The sequence below is a fragment of the Bufo bufo genome, chromosome 1 (genome assembly GCF_905171765.1).
Source record: "Bufo bufo chromosome 1, aBufBuf1.1, whole genome shotgun sequence".
In the NCBI taxonomy this organism is placed as follows: Eukaryota; Metazoa; Chordata; class Amphibia; order Anura; family Bufonidae; genus Bufo; species Bufo bufo.
The window spans coordinates 608,354,228-608,372,600 of record NC_053389.1 but is presented as its reverse complement, the minus strand read 5'-3'; the positions used below and the strand labels follow the sequence as shown (position 1 = coordinate 608,372,600).

At 47.8% G+C, this 18,373-nt stretch overlaps 1 protein-coding gene across 1 annotated transcript in view; it reads left to right on the top strand.

Annotated features, from left to right (window-relative positions):
* Nucleotides 1-10,208, top strand: part of IREB2 (iron responsive element binding protein 2) — a 143,688-nt gene extending 133,480 nt beyond the window's left edge. The window contains exons 21-23 of the mRNA XM_040413632.1: nucleotides 1,711-1,833; nucleotides 4,996-5,181; nucleotides 9,601-10,208. Of these exons, the coding sequence (XP_040269566.1) occupies nucleotides 1,711-1,833; nucleotides 4,996-5,181; nucleotides 9,601-9,711 (420 nt within the window). The 3' untranslated portion in view covers nucleotides 9,712-10,208. The remainder of the gene's footprint in view (nucleotides 1-1,710; nucleotides 1,834-4,995; nucleotides 5,182-9,600) is intronic.
* The last annotated feature ends 8,165 nt before the right edge of the window (nucleotides 10,209-18,373 follow it).

Below are 18,373 nucleotides of genomic sequence, written 5' to 3'. Positions count from 1 at the left end.
GAAAGTGAAAAATGTGGGTGTAAAGAAACTTTTTCTGCAAAAAATTTTACATTTTCATTTACACAGCCAAGAGTTTCCTAATTCTGTAAAACGCCCAATGGTTGAAATATTCCTTGAGGGGTGTAGTTTCCAGAATGGGGTCACTTTTTGGGAGTTTTCATTGTAGGGCCACCTCAGGGTGTCTTCATATGCGACATAGCTCCCAATTACCATTCCAGCTAAATCCGCTCTCCAAAAGCCATATGGTGCTCCTTCCACTCTGAAGCCTGCTGTGCGCCCATACTTCGATTTTTGAGCACAAATGGGGTGTTTCTGTAAACTCCAGATTCAGGGTAATAGATTTTGAGTTTTGTTTGGCTGTTAACCCTTAATGTGTTGAAGAAAAAATAGATTAAAATGTAAAATCTGCTAAAAAAAAAAAGTTACATTTTGAAATTTCATTCCCATTTTCATTTAATTCTCGTGGGCACCTAAAGGGTTAACAAAGTTTGTAAAATCAGTTTTGAATAGCTTGAGGGGTGTAGTTTCTAAAATGGGGTGATTTATGGGTGGTTTCTAATATGTAAGCCCCAGAAAGTGACTTCAGACCTGAACTGGTCAAGAAGAAAAAATTGGGGTTTGGAAATGTTCTTAAAGGGATTCTGTCACCAGGTTTCACCCCTGCCAGCTAAACATATGCTGATGTTCAGGGCCTCATCACGATTCCTAATGTGGGCTTATAAATGTGATCTGTAGCCTTATTTTGCTAAAAAACAGCTTTTACTAACCTGTCACTCAAAGAAATAAGGTGCCCAAGGGGATGTCAGGGGATGTCAAGGGATGCAAGGTGCCGGCCACACCCACCGCCGTTCGTGCCCAGCGCCGCGGCCTTCTCACTGTTTACCGCCGCGCCGCCGACCCACTGACGTCACGACTAGTATCAACTAGCGTGGGCGCGGCTAAGCTCCATTCAAGTCAACAGAGCTTAGCCGCGCCCACGCTAGTTGATACTAGTCGTGACGTCAGTGGGCCGGCGGTTAACCGTGAGAAGGCCGCGCCGCTGCCTTCTCAAACAGCTGATCGGCGGGGGTCCCAGGTGTTCCAACCCCCGCCGATCAGAAGCTGATGATCTATCCAGAGGAGAAAATGTCAGAACTGCCAGTGGAGCTTTTCATTTTTATCTCCCTTTTATCCAATCTTCCACCTCTCCAACTGAATGAAGCATTCAAACTGCGAACCAGCTTATCATAGCATTAAAGGAGATTTCTGAGATTTTTTTTTTACTGATGGCCCTTCCTCTGGATAGGTCATAGACCCGGGACCCCACCATTCAGCTGTTTGAGAAGGCAGCAGGACTCCTGTGAGCGCTGAAGCAGTCTCTCTGCGTTCCCTAGACCAGTGTTGATGCGTTCATCGATCACGTGGCCTAGGAGCAGCGCAGCCCCATTAAAGTGAACGGGGCTGAGTTGCAATAGCAAGCACAGTCGCTATAGTACGGCGCTGTGCTGATCAGCGGGGGGGTCCTGGGTGTTGGAACCCCACTGATCAGATACTGATGACCTATGTAGAAGATAAGTCATCAGTATAAAAGTATCGGAAAACCTTTTAAAGGATAACGTTTTATATAGTGTGTGTTGTACATACATAATGAGTTTATGCTGTAAGCTTTGTATTATTTGTGACTGTGAATTGCTTTTGTTTTCTGATCATACAATGCTTCTTTTTCCCTAGATGGATGTATTTGAAGCAGCAGAATTGTATCAGAAAGCTGATATCCCACTTATTATTTTAGCCGGTAAAAAATACGGATCAGGCAATTCAAGAGACTGGGCTGCCAAAGGACCATTCCTGCTGGTATGTTTTGCACTTTCTTGAGCATGATCGATATATTTGTTTATGCTAAATTTGTGTTAAATATTTTTTTTAATTGGTCTTTATTAAAAAAAATTCAAATTATATATAATTTTTTTTTAATTTTATTTTTTATTATGACACGGGTTGACCTGTTACATGTGCATTTGGCAGCTGAAGACATCTGTGCTGGTCCCATGTTCATATGTGCCCGCATTGCTGAGAAAATGATACATAATATATATGCAAATGAGCCTCTAGGAGCAATGGGGCCATTGCCATTTGACAGGGTCAGGCATTGAAATAGCCATCGCACTGCCTCGTCCTCTCAATCAAAGTGCAGAGGACTCAGTAGTTGCAGAGAGAGCTGAGGCTGTAGGAGTAACAGCAACATATGAACGTGGGATCAGCACAGATGCCTTCAGCTACCAAGTGCACAGGTCAGCCAGTTTCACAGGTACAAATCCACTGACAGATGCCATTTAAACTGAGCCAATTCACAGAGTGCATAAATGCAAGAAAGTCATGGCAACCAAATTCCATCACCACCTCTACAGGTTGTAGTTTAGATTAGTCAGTTTTTACTTTCCTTTAACATGCCCCCAAGGAACATTTCACTCCACTGTCCCAATCTCAGCCGACAGGTATAAAAAGATGTCTCTAACATTTTTAGTACAGCAGTGATCCTATCTAGAGGGACTTAAGAAAAGGAGAATATAGTGCACACTGCTCGGAAACTTTAAAAAACAGAACTTTTAATTCCTCATACTCCAGAAGAAGCCAAATGAGGGTGAAACCCTAGGTGGGGCTTTCTAGTCGGCGTCCGAGCATATGCTAGTAGATAAGCTTTATGTTAAACTACTTTTGTGAGTATGAGGCAATAAAAGTTATTTTCTTTATAATTTCCACCAGTGTGCACTATACTATCCTTTTCTCAAGGCGCTCTAGGTTTTCCTGGTAAATATAAAGATCACTTATCCTCAGGTTCCTGCTCTGACGGCTGGATGTGTAGTCCTGATCTCTAAACTCTTGACAGCTTACAAACACTCATTTAAGCCATATTCCTATCAGTTTAAGGCCTCATGCACACGACCGTTTTTTTTTTGCGGTCCGCAAAAACGGGGTCCGTAGGTCTGTGATCCGTGTCTGTTTTTTCTTCCCTGGGTCTTCCTTGATTTTTGGAGGATCCACGGACATGAAGGAAAAAGTCGTTTTGGTGTCCGCCTGGCCGTACAGAGCCAAACGGATCCGTCCTGACTTACAATGCAAGTCAATGGGGACGGATCCGTTTGACGTTGACGCAGTATGGTGCAATTGCAAACTGATCCGTCCCCCATTGACTTTCTCAGCAAGCATGCGCTGACTTCTGTATGGCCTTTAAGTCTGGGCCGGCACCAGGTGTAGATGCCCATCATTGGTGGCAGCGGAGAGTTCCGATCGGAGTTCCAGTTTAATCGCTGGGACTCCGATCGGTAACCATGGCAACCAGGACGCTACTGCAGTCCTGGCTGCCATGGTTACTTAGCAATTTTAGAAGCATTCTACTAACCTGCGCTGTCTGTGGCCGGCCGGGCGCTCCTCCTACTGGTAAGTGAAAGGTCTGTGCGGCGCATTGCTTATAGCACAGACCTTTCACTTACCAGTAGGAGCGCCCGGCCGGTCACAGACATCGCAGGTAAGTATAATGCTTCTAAAATTGCTAAGTAACCATGGCAGCCAGGACTGCAGTAGCGTCCTGGTTGCCATGGTTGCCGATCGGAGTCCCAGCGATTAAACTGGGACTCCGATCGGAACTCTCCGCTGCCACCAATGATGGGCATCTACACCTGGTGCCGGCCCAGACTTAAAGGCCATACAGAAGTCAGTGCATGCTTGCTGAGATATATGTACAAAGTCACTATGGGAACGCCTCTGTGTTAGAATATACTGTCGGATCTGAGTTTTCACAAAGTGAAAACTCAGCTCTGAAAAAGCTTTTATGCAGACGGATTTGCGGATCCGTCTGTGTGAAAGTAGCCTACGGACCACGGACGCGGACCCATTGACTTGACAGGTCATATTTTTTTGACGGACAGGAAACACGGATCACGGCCGCGGATGAACAACGGTGCATTTTCCGAGTTTTCAACGGACCCATCACGGAAAACAAAACAACGGCCACGGATGCACACAACGGTCGTGTGCATGAGGCCTAATAAGAGTGTTTGAGCTGTCAAGAGCTCAGAGATGAGGGCTATAGATCAGAGCAGCAACTCCTTTTAAGTTGCATTACTGAAATAAATGAACTTTTGCACAATATAAAATTTTTTCGAGTTTCACCTGTACATACCAATTGCACTTACATAGATATGCCAGTTGGACCAATATTTGACGTCATATTCATGAAAAAGAGGTTAATATCACCTGTTAATCACTTCAAAATGTGTCCAAGGGGACGTCTCATGGTGAAAAGTGCCCGGCTGCAGCCATCTCGTTTAGGTGCCCAGCGTCGCCTTCTGAGCTGAAATCGCCGCCCTCCCTTTCATTCGATCCGCCTACCTCAGGTGACTAACCTTCCTTGTGCCCAGCCACGTCCGCCTGTGAAGGAACCCAGCACCGCCTATGTCTCCTCCTTTCATCAACGATAGCCGTAATCGCGCGATGCGCAGTGCCGGTATAGTGTTCCTTGCCTGTGCTGGCATCAGCCTCAGGGAAAGAACTGCGCATGCGCAAGCTCGCGCATCGCGAGATTACGGCTATCTATCGTTGATGAAAGGAGGAGACATAGGCGGTGCTGGGCTCCTTCACAGGCAGGCACGGCTGGGCACAAGGAAGGTTAGTCACCTGAGGTAGGCGGATCAAATGAAAGGGAGGGCGGCGATTTCAGCTCAGAAGGCGGCGCTGGGCACCTAAACGAGATGGCTGCAGCCGGGCACTTTTCACCATGAGACGTCCCATTGGACACATTTTGAAGTGATTGACAGGTGATATAAACCTCTTTTTTATGAATATAGAGCCACAGGGGCATTTGATAAACTCACTTTAGGAATCAGTGTTTTACAAGGGACATTGCCATCTGTTTAGCTTATAGGACTAATTTCTGATGACAGAATCCCTTTAAGCTCACGCTTCACTCGTTTACACTATAAATATTCATCTTATTTTTTCATGACTTTCTGCCAATAGGGTGTCCGAGCTGTGATAGCTGAAAGTTATGAGAAGATTCATAAGGATCAGTTAGTGGGCATTGGCATCGTGCCTCTTCAGTTTCTGCCTGGAGAAAATGCAGAATCGCTTAGCCTTTCAGGAAAAGAGCAGTATTCTATATCTATCCATGCCAAGCTAGTTCCTGGAGAAAGTCTGGAAGTCAAGGTAGGATTCCACTGTGTATCACACACTTTTTAAAGGGTTGTCTGACAGTTTCTAAAATGCTCAGGAAGCAAACGGCTTATAAAACAGAAAAAAAAAAGCTTAACCCCTTGCTGCAAATGGAGGCAGCTGTACGTTCATATTGCAGGTAAGTTTCTGCAATCCGACGTACAGCTACATCCAAACTGTTACTGGATGCTTTGACATGATAAAGTGTCACTGCGCTGGAGTCTACCCCTGTCACAAACAGCAGAGTCATTGGAGCAGCTAGCAAGGGACCAGAGTGGTCTCTTGCCGGTGATTACTCTGATTCGTTAGTCTGTACAGACTAGCCAATCAGAGCCTAGAAAAGTTAAAACGGCTGGTTTCAGGCTCTGATCTCCACTGTTTGTGACCGTGAAGATCAGAGCCAGAATAAAAGTAATGTGCACACTCCTGTGGTCCCGGCTACCAGAGAGGTCTGCGCCTTTTCCTATATTGTGCAAGCACAGCAACCGCTGCTGGATTCTTGGGTGGTTGTAACCCCTGGATACAAGCAATGTATAATGTGATGGAGAAATAATTCAAGCCAGCAAAAGAGGCAATATGGACAATCTCAATTCATTAGTAAGTGCATTGTATTAGCTTTGCCTACATGACCAATGCCGTTTGCTGAAATTAAACAATATTTTTAACTCCTCTTTTAAAGGTCCCTTCTGGTCCAGATCTGAAGGACCCGCCCCAGGGGCTTCCATTCTCCTTCTGAACAGAAGTAGAGTCGGCACATTCATCATTCGCCTGACCTCTTAGCAGAGGGGGCCTACTGAAAAGCTATATATAAAAATTATCTGCTCACACAGTGACAGGCAGCAGCAAGACACTACAAGAAAACTGATTATGGGGGTCTTTGTAGCGACTTCAAGAAGTGGCTCCATGGAGAATGGAGATACTAGCTGGCTGGCCTCTGTACCTAGAAGTCATCTCAGCCATCTGATGCATCTCTAATATTAAACTGGGTAGTTTTGTTAAATAAGCTAACCATTTTTTTTTTATATGAACATAGGCTAGTTGAGAAGCTGTACACTGCCTATCTATACTGAACAAAAATATAAACGCAATACTTTCGGTTTTGCTGAACTCAAAGATCTGAAACATTTTCTACATACACAAAAGACCCATTACTCTCAAATATTATTCACAAATCTGTCTAAATCTGTGTTAGTGAGCACTTCCCTTTTGCTAAGATAATCCATCCCACCTCACAGGTGTGGCATATCAAGGTGCTGATTAGACAGCATGAATATTGCACAGGTGTGCCTTAGACTGCCCACAATAAAAGACCACTCTGAAATGTGCAGTTTGATCACACAGCACAATGCCACAGATGTCGCAAGTTTGAGGGAACGTGCATTTGGCATGCTGACTGCAGGAATGTCTACCAGAGCTGTTGCTCGTGCAATGAATGTTCATTTCTCTACCATAAGCCATCCCGGCCTCACAACCGCAGACCACGTGTAACCACACCAGCCCAGGACCTCCACATCCAGCATGTTCACCTCCATGGTCGTCTGAGCCACCCGGACAGCTGCTGCAACAATCGGTTTGCATAACCAAAGAATTTCTACACAAACTGTCAGTAACCGTCTCAGGGAAGCTCATCTGCATGCTCGTCGTCCTCATCGTGGTCTGGACCTGACTGCAGTTCGTCGTCGTAACCGACTTGAGTGGGAAAATGCTGTTCTGTTCACAGATGAGTTCCGGTTTTCACTGTTCAGGGCAGATGGCAGACAGCGTGTGTGACTTCGTGTGGGTGAGCGGTTTGCTGATGTCAACGTTGTGGATCGAGTGGCCCATGGTGGCGGTGGGGTTATGGTATGGGCAGGCGTATGTTAACGAACACAGGTGCATTTTATTGATGCCATTTTTAATGCACAGAGATACCATGACGAGATCCTGAGGCCCATTGTTGTGCCATTCATCCACGACCAACACCTCATGTTGCAGCATGATCATGCACGGGCCCATATTGCAAGGATCTGTACACAATTCCTGGAAGCTGAAAACATCCCAGTTCTTGCATGGCCAGCATACTCACCGGACATGTCACCCATTGAGCATGTCTGGGATGCTCTGGATCGGCGTTTACGACAGCGTGTTCCAGTTCCTGCCAATATTCTGCAACTTCGCACAGTTATTGATAAGGAGTGGACCAACATTCCACAGACCACAATCAACAACCTGATCAACTCTATGCGACGGAGATGTGTTGCACCGTTTGAAGCAAAATGGTGGCCACACCAGATACTGACTGGTTTTCTGACCCCCGCAGTAAGGCAAAACTGTGCACATTTCAGAGTGGACTTTTATTGTGGGCAGTCTAAGGCACACCTGTGCAATATTCAAGCTGTCTAATCAGCACCTTGATATGCAACACCTGTGAGGTGGGATGGATTATCTCGGCAAAGGAGAAGTGCTCACTAACACAGATTTAGACAGATTTGTGAACAATATTTGAGTAATGGGTCTTCTGTGTGTGTAGAAAATGTTTCAGATCTTTGAATTCAGCTCATGCAAAATTGGAGCAAAACCAAGTGTTGAGTTTTTATATTTTTATTCAGTGTATATGTAGTGCTGTGCCAATTGTACAGGGGATGAGGGCCTAAGGGGGCACCTTGCTCAGGGTCCCACCAGGGGATTCCCCTGTGGGCCAGTCTGAGCCTGCCTCTCAGCCAGTCACCAACCTCAGTGGTCACGTGGTGTTCAGGCAAGTGATCGGTTGATTAACTGAATGTAAATGGACGGCTTAAAATGAAAATAACAAAACTTTATTTGAGTATCAATTTAAAAATTATCCCCTTGTGAAAATAAAACAGGCTACTTTAGGTAAGTACCATGCAGGGGTGAACAGTAAGTTGTCATTCCCCACCTGTGCTGTGGACCAATATTACAGTAGTGTCAGTCACACACATACAGGGAGCACCATATGGTCCACAGAACAGTGATACCACCACAAATGTGATGTTAGTAGAAGAACCGGGATTCTGATATGATATAGTCCTGATATCCTCACCACATCCAAGTATATTAGGGGTCCCTATCCGCAATTTGGCTGATCTATGGAGTCCACTACACAATTTATGGAGCTGTGTAGTTCCAGCGCCAAAGCTACTCGGGAACAACTGAGCTCTGCCTATAGATATTGATAGCCTATCCTGACGAGAGGCCGTCCACAGTAAAATCCTGGAATACCCATTTAAGCTTATTTTCTTTGTTTTATAAGCCTGTCAGAGGACAACTCTTTTAATGAGTTCAGATCTTGACAAAAGTCATAGCAGGACATCTTTTCATTAAAGGGGTTCTACAGTTTGTTTTAACTGATGATCTGTCCTCTGGATAGATCATCAGCATCTGACCGGCGGGGGTCTGACACTCGGGACCCCCGCCGATCAGCTGTTTGAGAAGGTAGCAGCGCTCCAGGAGCGCTGCGGCCTTCTCACTGTTTACCGCTGGTCCAGTGACGTCACGACTAGTATCAACTGGCCTGGGCGGGGCTAAGCTCCCTTAAAGTGAACGGAGCTTAGCCGCACCCAGGCAAGTTGATAGTCGTGACGTCACTGGGCCTGCGGTAAACAGTGAGGAGGCCGGGGCACTGCTGGAGTGCCCCTGCCTTCTCAAACTGCTGATCGACGGGGGTCCCGGGTGTCGGACCCCCGCCGGTCAGATGCTGCTGATCTATCCAGAGGATAGATAATCTGTTAAAACAAACTGCAGAACCGTTTTAAACTCTCACCTCTGCAGCCCCAAACCTGGAGCTTCAATTGATCCTACTTTAGTATGTAAGGGAAATTAGAAAAGTGAATCCTATTTTAATTAATGTGCACTAAAGGGCCATTTTTTTAACTTTCTGGTATGTCTCCTTTTAAAAGAAGAAATTTATTATTCCATAAAAACTGGCATTAAAAAATTGCAATTTTTGGAGCATGCCATGCTTGTGCATAAATGTTTTTACACTGTACAGTTAATTAGGTACACGCCAGATTTATCAATTGTAGTGGCATGCATAAACTGCACTAACATCTTAAGGACTTAAATGCTATGGTAAAGATGCACCAGATTTATCAATCACTGTTCAGCGTTTGATTACTTTGGCATAAATTACACAAACTTGTAGCAAAATTGACTTGTGACTTGCTTTCTATTCACTACTATGGGACTTCTGAAAATATCTGGGCAAGCATGCTGGGCTATTTTCAGAACTCCCATCGTGGCGAATGGAGGGTGGCTGCACTCCCTTCACTTCAGGGGTCCTATTATGGAGATAGGTGCAGTTCCCACATTTATAGCATATCCTAGCGATCTTCTATTAATGGTGAGATAGGACAGCCCTTTAAGAAGAGTAAATCCAACTCCTAATTGTAATCGTGAACTGTGTTTCATTTCCAGACAAGCACCGGAAAGATATTCCATGTGATTGCAGCCTTTAATAATGAAGCAGAAGTCGCATTCTACAAGCACGGAGGAATATTAAGCTATGTGGCTCGCAAATACTTATAGTAGTGTCAACAAAGAGAAACCATGAACTCTCAGCTTGTACAGATGCTTCCTGTGTGCTTGTACTTCTCTTGCCTCCTTAAAGACTCTGATTGGTGGGAAGAAAATGAGTCACTGAAGCTTATTCCAGCACTTTCAGTAGAAGACCGGTGCTATGGGCATGCCTTCCTCAGTCCCACCAAGGGACAAGCAACAATCTTCACAATTACTTCTACTTGCACATTTTGCAGGTGGCATTTCTGACTTATCCTGAAGCCTTGTGCACAGTTTTGCTCTTTAAGTCCTAAAACTGCTATCTTTGGACTTCCAGTAGCAGTATTATTGTTTGAGCGATATTGTTTTATTTAAAAAATATATATATATAAAAAAATCAAAAAAGAAACTATTCTTCCATTTGATGAACTGTATGTCTCCATCCCGGTATGGAAAAGAAGACTCTCTTGGTTGTGATAACACGGACTCCTTGAAATAATGTTCTGAAATAAAGATGCCTAAATCATTTCATTTTGGTTTATTTTTTTTGTTTTTCTCCTTTGTTTTTATTGACAGGGTTTTAAAGGTACTCCTTTCTGTAGATGCATTTGGAATATAATTATTGGCCGACTTTACCCTCCTTTGTTTTCCTTCTAGTAATCTAGACCTATAGACTGTGCATTTATTTAGGTATATTACACACACTGTATTGGATAGTAATGATAGCTTGCCTCTCTCTTGCCCATTGAAAACACATGCATGCTCTACTGAACCAAGCATCTGACATGTGTATAGGGGTGTCGGGAAGAGTAGTTGTCGGCCTGCTTACAGCTGTTGAAAGTATATGGCCACTTTCAGCTTGTGTAAAGAATAAAGGATGGAAAACCCAGATGACAAATTAAAGTCAATTGTGGTAAAAGGTTCTCTTAAAGGGCCCCTTACACGGGCCAACAATTGAACAGATCATCGCTAACCAGCGTTACTACTCACGCTCGTTAGCGATTATCTGACGTCGTAAATGCACCGTTGATTATCTGATGAATGAGAAAAATGCTCCTCCCCATACTCTGGAGGAGATCGCTGCATGTAAATGCAGAAGTCTTCTCCACCAGCAATAAGCAGATTGTCAGGAAGGAACGCTTCCTTCCCGACAATCTGCTAGATCGTCATCCCCTGTAAAGGGACCACAAGTCCTTATTTAGACAAGGGCTTATCCCTTCCGGGTGTTGTCTGAGTTTAGAATGGAAGGTAGGTACCTGGACTGAAAACTGACATGTTAAAGGAGTTTTACTCTGAGTACAGTATTGATGACCCTCCTCAGGAGCGCTGTGGCTTCCTCGAAGCTTAGCAAGCCCAGTGCCATACATTGTTTAGTGGCTGTGCTTGGTATTGCAGCCCAGGCACATTAACTTTAATGGGACTAAGCGGAACATAAGCCATGTGACCGATGAACATGACGTCACTGCCCTAGGAATAGGCCAGAGTGCTGCTGGGAATCTGACCCCTACAATTCAGATATGGATGACTTATCCTGAGTAGTGTTGAGCGAACTTCTGTTTTAAGTTCGGCGTCTAAAGTTCGGCTTCCGATTAGCGGAGAATTCCGATATGGATTCCGAATTCCGTTGTGGTCCGTGGTAGCGGAATCAATCGGCCATTATTGATTCCGCTACCACGGACCACAACGGAATTCGGAATCCATATCGGGATTCTCCGCTAACCGGAAGCCCAACTTTAGACGCCGAACTTAAAACAGAAGTTCGCTCAACACTAATCCTGAGGTCATTAATATTGTGCTCTTGGAAAACTCCTTTAATGGGCCAATTCACATATCAGTTTTTCTCGCCCATTCCACTGGGGGACACCGACCATGGGTATAGCTTAGGCCATTACTAGGAGGAGACACTATGCAAATAATAAAAAACAGCTCCTCCTCCACTGGCTATACCCCCATGCTCCAACAGGAGGACCTCAGTTTTAGCTTAGTGTCGGATAAGGAGGTGACACTCCTGCTCCTGCAGGGTTGTCCCTGTAGTTTTTCCTTCTCCTGTTTTTTTTTTTCTAAACGCAGGGTCGCATGGTGCGTCCCTGCTCTCTCAGTGGAGCGAGCGCCGGGGTCGAATGGCCGTCCCCGGCTACCTCCCTTTACCCCCAAAAGATAAGTGGAACCGGGCTCGACCTGCAGCTCCGGTGGCCTACCAAATCCGGGGTCACCTAGTCCTGCCCTCTATCCAGTGCACTTCCACTCCTTGTGCCAGATGACTGAAGAGGTGACCCCCTGCTGGTCCGGAACAGAGGGTGAAGACTGCAGGACTCAAGTACATCGGTTCTCCTGCAAACTCCCCCTCCCCCCGTGCTCACACTGTGACACGGTTCTTTAGGGCTTACCTGTGGATCTGGGAGGGACGGCTGGTTGACAGGGAGGAGGGATTCCTTCTTGTCCCCTGCATCCTGGCGGTGGGCGCCATTTTCAGAGCCGGGGTCTGCCTTTTTTTTTTTTTTTTCATATTCCCACGCGTGATTTTTTTCGCACTATTTTTTTTCCCGTGATTTTTTTCATGCGATCTGTGATGTGACTGGGGGGTGGAGCCTATCGCGTCAGCTCCGGCGCTTCCGCTTTGCCTCAGCGCCTTTCCACGCTTGACTGCTACTCCAGCTCTTCACAGGTCACGGTAGGACAGATAGTGTTCCGCAAAACTGTAGGAGACCCTGACTCCGGGATTGCCGCCATCATGCCAAGACCTGGGGCCCCCCAAAAATCGAAAGCGACACCTCAGGTCTCACTGGGATCCTGTTAGGTCTGCTGCTTGCCACTATAGGTTACAGGCTCCTGTGACTCTTGCCTTGCCTCGGGACAGGATCATCCTCCTCCCCCTCCACCAAACCAGCCCAGTCCCTCCTGCGCCCCTTCGGAGCCCTCCTGGGCCTCTGCAATAGCTAGGGCGGCCGCGGACTTGGCCCAAGTCTCGTTCGCGGCCATGGCCTTTATGGAACGCATGGTGGCCACTGATCCACCGCCTGCGGTGCCTGTGGTTAGCGTCGCTCCACCTCCCGGTGCCCCCCACAGAGGACGCTTGACCGCTAAGAGGCAGCGTACGCAGCAGCATCCCTCCTCGGATGACTCTGCTTCCCCCCCCCTCGCCTGGAGGAGTGTTCAGCCTCTCCCTCTTGCAGGGATTACAGATCTGAAGGGGAAAGGTCCGGCTCGGACAAGGACACGGAGCCAGAACCCTCACCTAAGCTCTCCACCGTGGTAGCAGACATGGTCACGGCGGTACGTGACACCTTTGACATCCAGGGGGAACCTCCTTCTACTAGTAGCCAGGAATTCCCCCTATTCCACTCCAGAAAACCGGAGGCAGTCACATTCCCCATTCATGGTGAGTTCGCCAAGGTCCTTTCTAAGGCTTGGGAACGCCCTAATCACCGTTTTTCTGCTACAAGGTGCATGGATACTCTTTATCCTTTCCCAGCAGATAATGTGCAGCAGTGGTCTTCTCCTAAGGTCGACCCGCCGGTGGCCAGATTGGCTAAGAATGCGGCAATACCGGTTCTGGACGGGTCCTCCCTACAGGACTCCGTTGACAGGCGTTTGGACTCCCTTTCCAAAGCCATCTTCTCCCTGGCGGGCACAGGTCTGCGGCCCGCGTTCGCCGCGGCCCGCGTAGCCAGGGCTCTTTCGGTGTGGTTGCAGCGCCATCATCAGGACCTCGCGGAGCAGGATGCCTCTGCGGACACCCTAAACTTCATCCTCCAGATGTCCCAGGCGAAAACATTCCTCTGTGAGGCCTCATTGGACGTCAGCACTCTCTTTGCGCGGATTTCGGCGCTCTCGGTCACGCAGCGCAGGGAGGTCTGGTTGAAGGTCTGGGACGCCGACGCTTCCCCCAAGCGCTCCCTCACTAACCTCCCATTTGCGGGCTCCAGGCTCTTCGGTGCTAAGCTGGATGAGATTATCTCTGATGCTACGGGGGGCAAGAGTACACACCTGCCCCAATCTAGATCCAAGCGCGCCTTCAGAGCTCGCCCCTCTGGCTCTAGAAACAAGTCCTTTCGGCGCTTCTCTTCCTCCAGGTCTGCGACAGCCCCCTCCTCTGGCGGCTCTCAGGACTCCCACAAGAAGCCTTAATTTAAGCCTCAACCTTCCTGGCACCCGCGGGCACAGTTCCAGGGGAGTTCTGCCCGCCCCGCTGTTCTCAAGCAGTCCTCCGCCCGTCTGCTCTCCTTTCAGCATGTCTGGAGAGCTCACGTTCAAGACGCCTGGGCCGGGAAATTGTAATTTCCGGTTACAAGATAGAATTCGTTTCCAGACCTCCGGAACGTTTCTTTCCGTCTCGTGTCGGGGGATCCGGCCCGAGCCTCGGCCCTTTTACAAGCGGTTTCTTCCCTTCTGGTCAGGGGAGTAGTTGTCCCAGTTCCTCTGGAGGAACAGGGGGCAGGTTTCTACTCGAATCTCTTTGTAGTGCCAAAGAAGGAGGGATCAGTGCGTCCGATCCTAGACCTGAAGCTGTTAAACAAGTCCCTGCGGGTGCGGAGGATCCGGATGGAATCCCTCTGCTCCGTTATTGTTTCTCTTTTTCCAGGGGAGTACCTCGCGTCGGTGGACATCCGGGACACCTATCTGCATGTCCCTATCGCAGAATCTCACCGTCATTATAATGGCGACCGTCATTATCAGTTCGTCGCCCTTCCCTTTGGGCTTGCGACAGCCCCGCGGGTATTCACAAAGATCTTGGCGCCGATCATGGGGCTTATGGTGACCTCCTTCGAGGCAGTCCCCTTTTCCCAGTTTCACACTCGGCCTCTGCAGCAGGTGATCCTGTCCTTCTGGGACAGGACATCGAGGGGTTTGGACTCTCGGATCCGCCTTCCTCCTCGGGTTTGCATGGACCTCCCGTGGTGGCTATCCCCTCAGAATCTGACTTCGGGGAAATCCTTCCTCCCAATCTTCTGGACAGTCGTCACCATCGATGCCAGTCTCCTGGGTTCGGGCGGCGTTCTCCGGGCTCGGACGGTTCAGGGGGTGTGGTCAGAAGTGGAAGCCCGCCTTCCGATCAACATATTTGAGCTCAGAGCAATTTTCCTCTCTCTGTCTCATTGGACTCCCCTCCTAACGGGTTCTCTCGGTAAAGATCCAGTCGGACAATGCAACAGCCGTGGCCTACATCAATCATCAGGGCGGAACCCGCAGCCGGCCGATGATGCAGGAGGTGAAGAGGATCCTCCAGTGGGCGGAGGCTCACGTTCCAATATTGTCTGCAGTGTACATCCCAGGGGTCAAAAACTGGACTGCGGACTTTCTCAGCCGCAACAGGGTGGATCCGGGAGAGTGGTCTCTGCATCCGGACGTATTCGAGGACGTCTGTCGCCGTTAGGGCCGCCCTTACGTGGACTTGATGGCGTCCAGGCTCAACAACAAGGTTCCCACGTTCCTGGCCCGAGCTCGGGATCCGGAGGCTTACGAGGTGGACGGTCTGGTGTCTCCGTGGCAAGACTTCGCACTCCTCTATGTCTTCCCACCACTGCCTCTACTCCCAAAGGTTCTTCGCAGGGTCGCGGCAGAAGGAATCCTGACCATCCTCATCGCCCACGATTGGCCTCGCCGCGCCTGGTTCTCGGAGGTCACTCTGATTCTGGCGGATGTTCCGTGGCCTCTTCCTCTCAGGGAGGACCTGCTGTCTCAAGGACCTCTCTTCCACCAGAATTTACAACCACTTTGTTTAACGGCGTGGCTGTTGAGACCACCATCTTGAAGAAGAGGGGCTTCTCGGACTCTGTCGTGAAGACCATGATCAAAGCCAGGAAACCAGCTTCCTCCCGGATATACTATCGTACCTGGAAGGCCTTTCTTGCTTTTTGTGAGAAGATAGACGTTTTTCCCCTTCATTTCTCCGTTCCGGTGGTCCTCTCCTTTCTCCAGTCGGGTCTTGAGATGGGAATGTCCCTGAGCTCTCTGAAGGGTCAGGTCTCCGCTCTGGCCATTTTCTTTCAGCGCTCTCTGGCTCTGCTAGGTCCGGTGAGGACCTTCCTGCAGGGGGTGGCGCATTCGGTCCCTCCGTATGTCCCTCCTCTGCCCCCCTGGGATCTGAACCTGGTTCTGTCTTCTCTCCAGGCAGCTCCTTTTGAGCCCCTGAGGGACATTTCCCTGAGTTTTCTCACCTAGAAGGTCGTCTTTTTGGTGGCCATCACCTCTATCAGGAGGGTATCGGAGCTGGCCGCCCTTTCCTCTAAAGAGCCCTTTTTGATCTTCCACAAGGACAAGGTGGTACTGCGCCCTGTCCCTTCCTTTTTGCCCAAGGTGGTCTCCGCCTTCCACCTTAATGAGGACATAGTCCTGCCATCCTTTTGCCCCGCTCCGGCGAACCCCAAGGAGCGCGCTCTCCATTCTCTGGATGTTGTCCGTGCTTTACAGGGTACCTGTCGGTTACTGCCCCATTTCGGCGCTCGGACTCCCTTTTTGTGGTTCCCGAGGGGCCTCGTAAGTGTCTGGCGGCCTCCAAGGTCACTGTGGCTCGGTGGATTCGGTCGACTATTGCCATGGCCTATCGGTCCCGGAGTAGGGTTTCCCCAGCGGGGGTTACCGCGCACTCCACCAGGGCGGTGGGAGCCTCCTGGGCTAGGCGCAATCGAGCCTCTACTTCACAACTTTGTAAGGCGGCTACCTGGTCGTCCTTACATACCTTTACAAAGTTCTACCAGCTGCACTCTTTGGCGTCGGCTGATGCTGCCCTAGGGCGCAAGGTATTGCAGGCTGTGGTTCCTGTTTAACCGTTGGACGTTTTCCCTCTGGAGGTGCTGGTCTTCCCACCCCATGGACTACTCTGGGACATCCCATGGTCTGTGTCCCCCAATAGAATGGGCGAGAAAAGAAGATTTTTTTTGTGAAACTCACCTGTAAAATCTTTTTCCCGTCTTTTCCATTGGGGGATACACAATGGAAAAGACCCACCCATTCTTGTCTGTTGCAGGAGGGGTTGGTTCTATTCTAGTGGGACCTTCTGGTGAACGGCCCGATGGCGGTGTTCCTTGGTTCTGCTTTTCTTTGTAAATATTTGGTTTCTGATCTCCTTCTCCTACTGCTTTTGCATGCACTGAGGTCCTCCTGTTGGAGCATGGGGGTATAGCCAGTGGAGGAGGAGCTGTTTTTTATTATTTGCATAGTGTCTCCTCCTAGTAATGGCCTAAGCTATACCCATGGTCATGTCCCCCAATGGAAAAGACGAGAAAAAGATTTTACAGGTGAGTTTCACAAAAAATCTCCTTTTCGCTGACTATCATCTATTCAGAGAAAATGTCCTGAAAAAAGGATCACATCTGATGCCATATGGATAGGAAAAAAAACTGGATGCAGTCTGAGATAATCCTGATTCATTGTTGATGGGAAAATCATCAGTATTTCACTGACAGAACGCAGGCAACTTTTACATTGTTATTCTGAATAAGCCCTAAATTTAGAAAATGCTTAAAAAATATCCCAGCGCTTCTCTTCCTTTTACAATAAACAAAGAAAAATGTATAAAGGTCTCCTTAGAATGTCTGGCTGGAAGACAGCAGGGTGGAGCAGAAGCTTCTAAGCCCTGTCCACGGTAGGACTCACACAGATCATTAACATGTACCTAAATTTTATTAAAACATTCTAAATGTGATAAGATAGTATTTGTAATGTACCTCTTAGTTTTTTTCTTTGATAAATAGGTACCTGAAGTTCACGTGTCTATCGCACTTTGGAACACTCGTACACCTGTAACAAGGCATGTGCTGTGTGAGCGCCTACCTCACCCTGCTCTGCTGAAGGCCTCCACCATTGAAATATGCAAGGCTTTTAGTAGAAAGGAGGCAGCAAATCGCTGATCCTGCCTGCTCTTGCTCCACTAAAGTCTGGCATAGCACATCTGTGATGTGTGCAGCTGGTACAGGCAAGAGCAGCGATGTGTGTTCCTGCATGCTCATCGCTCACTGCGACCCCAGTGGAATCCGTACACCATTATAGCCGGTGTAAGAGTGTATGGGTGCCTATTTCACAAGGAAGGTACACTTTAAGCCCTGCCCATTATCTGTTTCCCAGATGAAAATGGACAGAGCAGCAGTAGATTAAACTCTCTACAGGATTTCTACAAAATAGTTTCATAAACATGCATGAAATCCTGCAAACTGACAAACGGTATGCGAAACAATAACACACATTTACTTGTATTATTAATTTCTAAGTTGTGTTTCTTTAAATCTGTACAGTACAAAGCCACTTTGTACATGCAAAATATTGATAGCTGTCCTCTAATGCCAGGGCATAGACCCGCTAGCCGCTTCTATAACAGAGGAAAACTGCTGACTTGTTACTGTACCAACTGCGCATTGTTCCTAATAAATAGTAGCACTACTGTAAAGAGATTAGTCCCTGCCTAGAATGGTCTAAGGGGGACCATCAGAGGTGAAAGTATTGTATCAGGGAATTCCTGCCTATGCAGTTCCCTTACATAGGTGTGTCAATACTTCAAATATATTGGAGTAAAAAAAACATGTTTCCGGATATTGCAACATATTTTAAAAATGGAATCCTTATTACTAGATGCCTTTCTAGTCACATGTGTAATAGATGTTTCACAATGTACACATGTGCCATATTTGCTTTTGGCGAACACACTATTTACAGCTATTAGGAACAGGGTTTTTTTTTCTTAATTTATCAATCATGT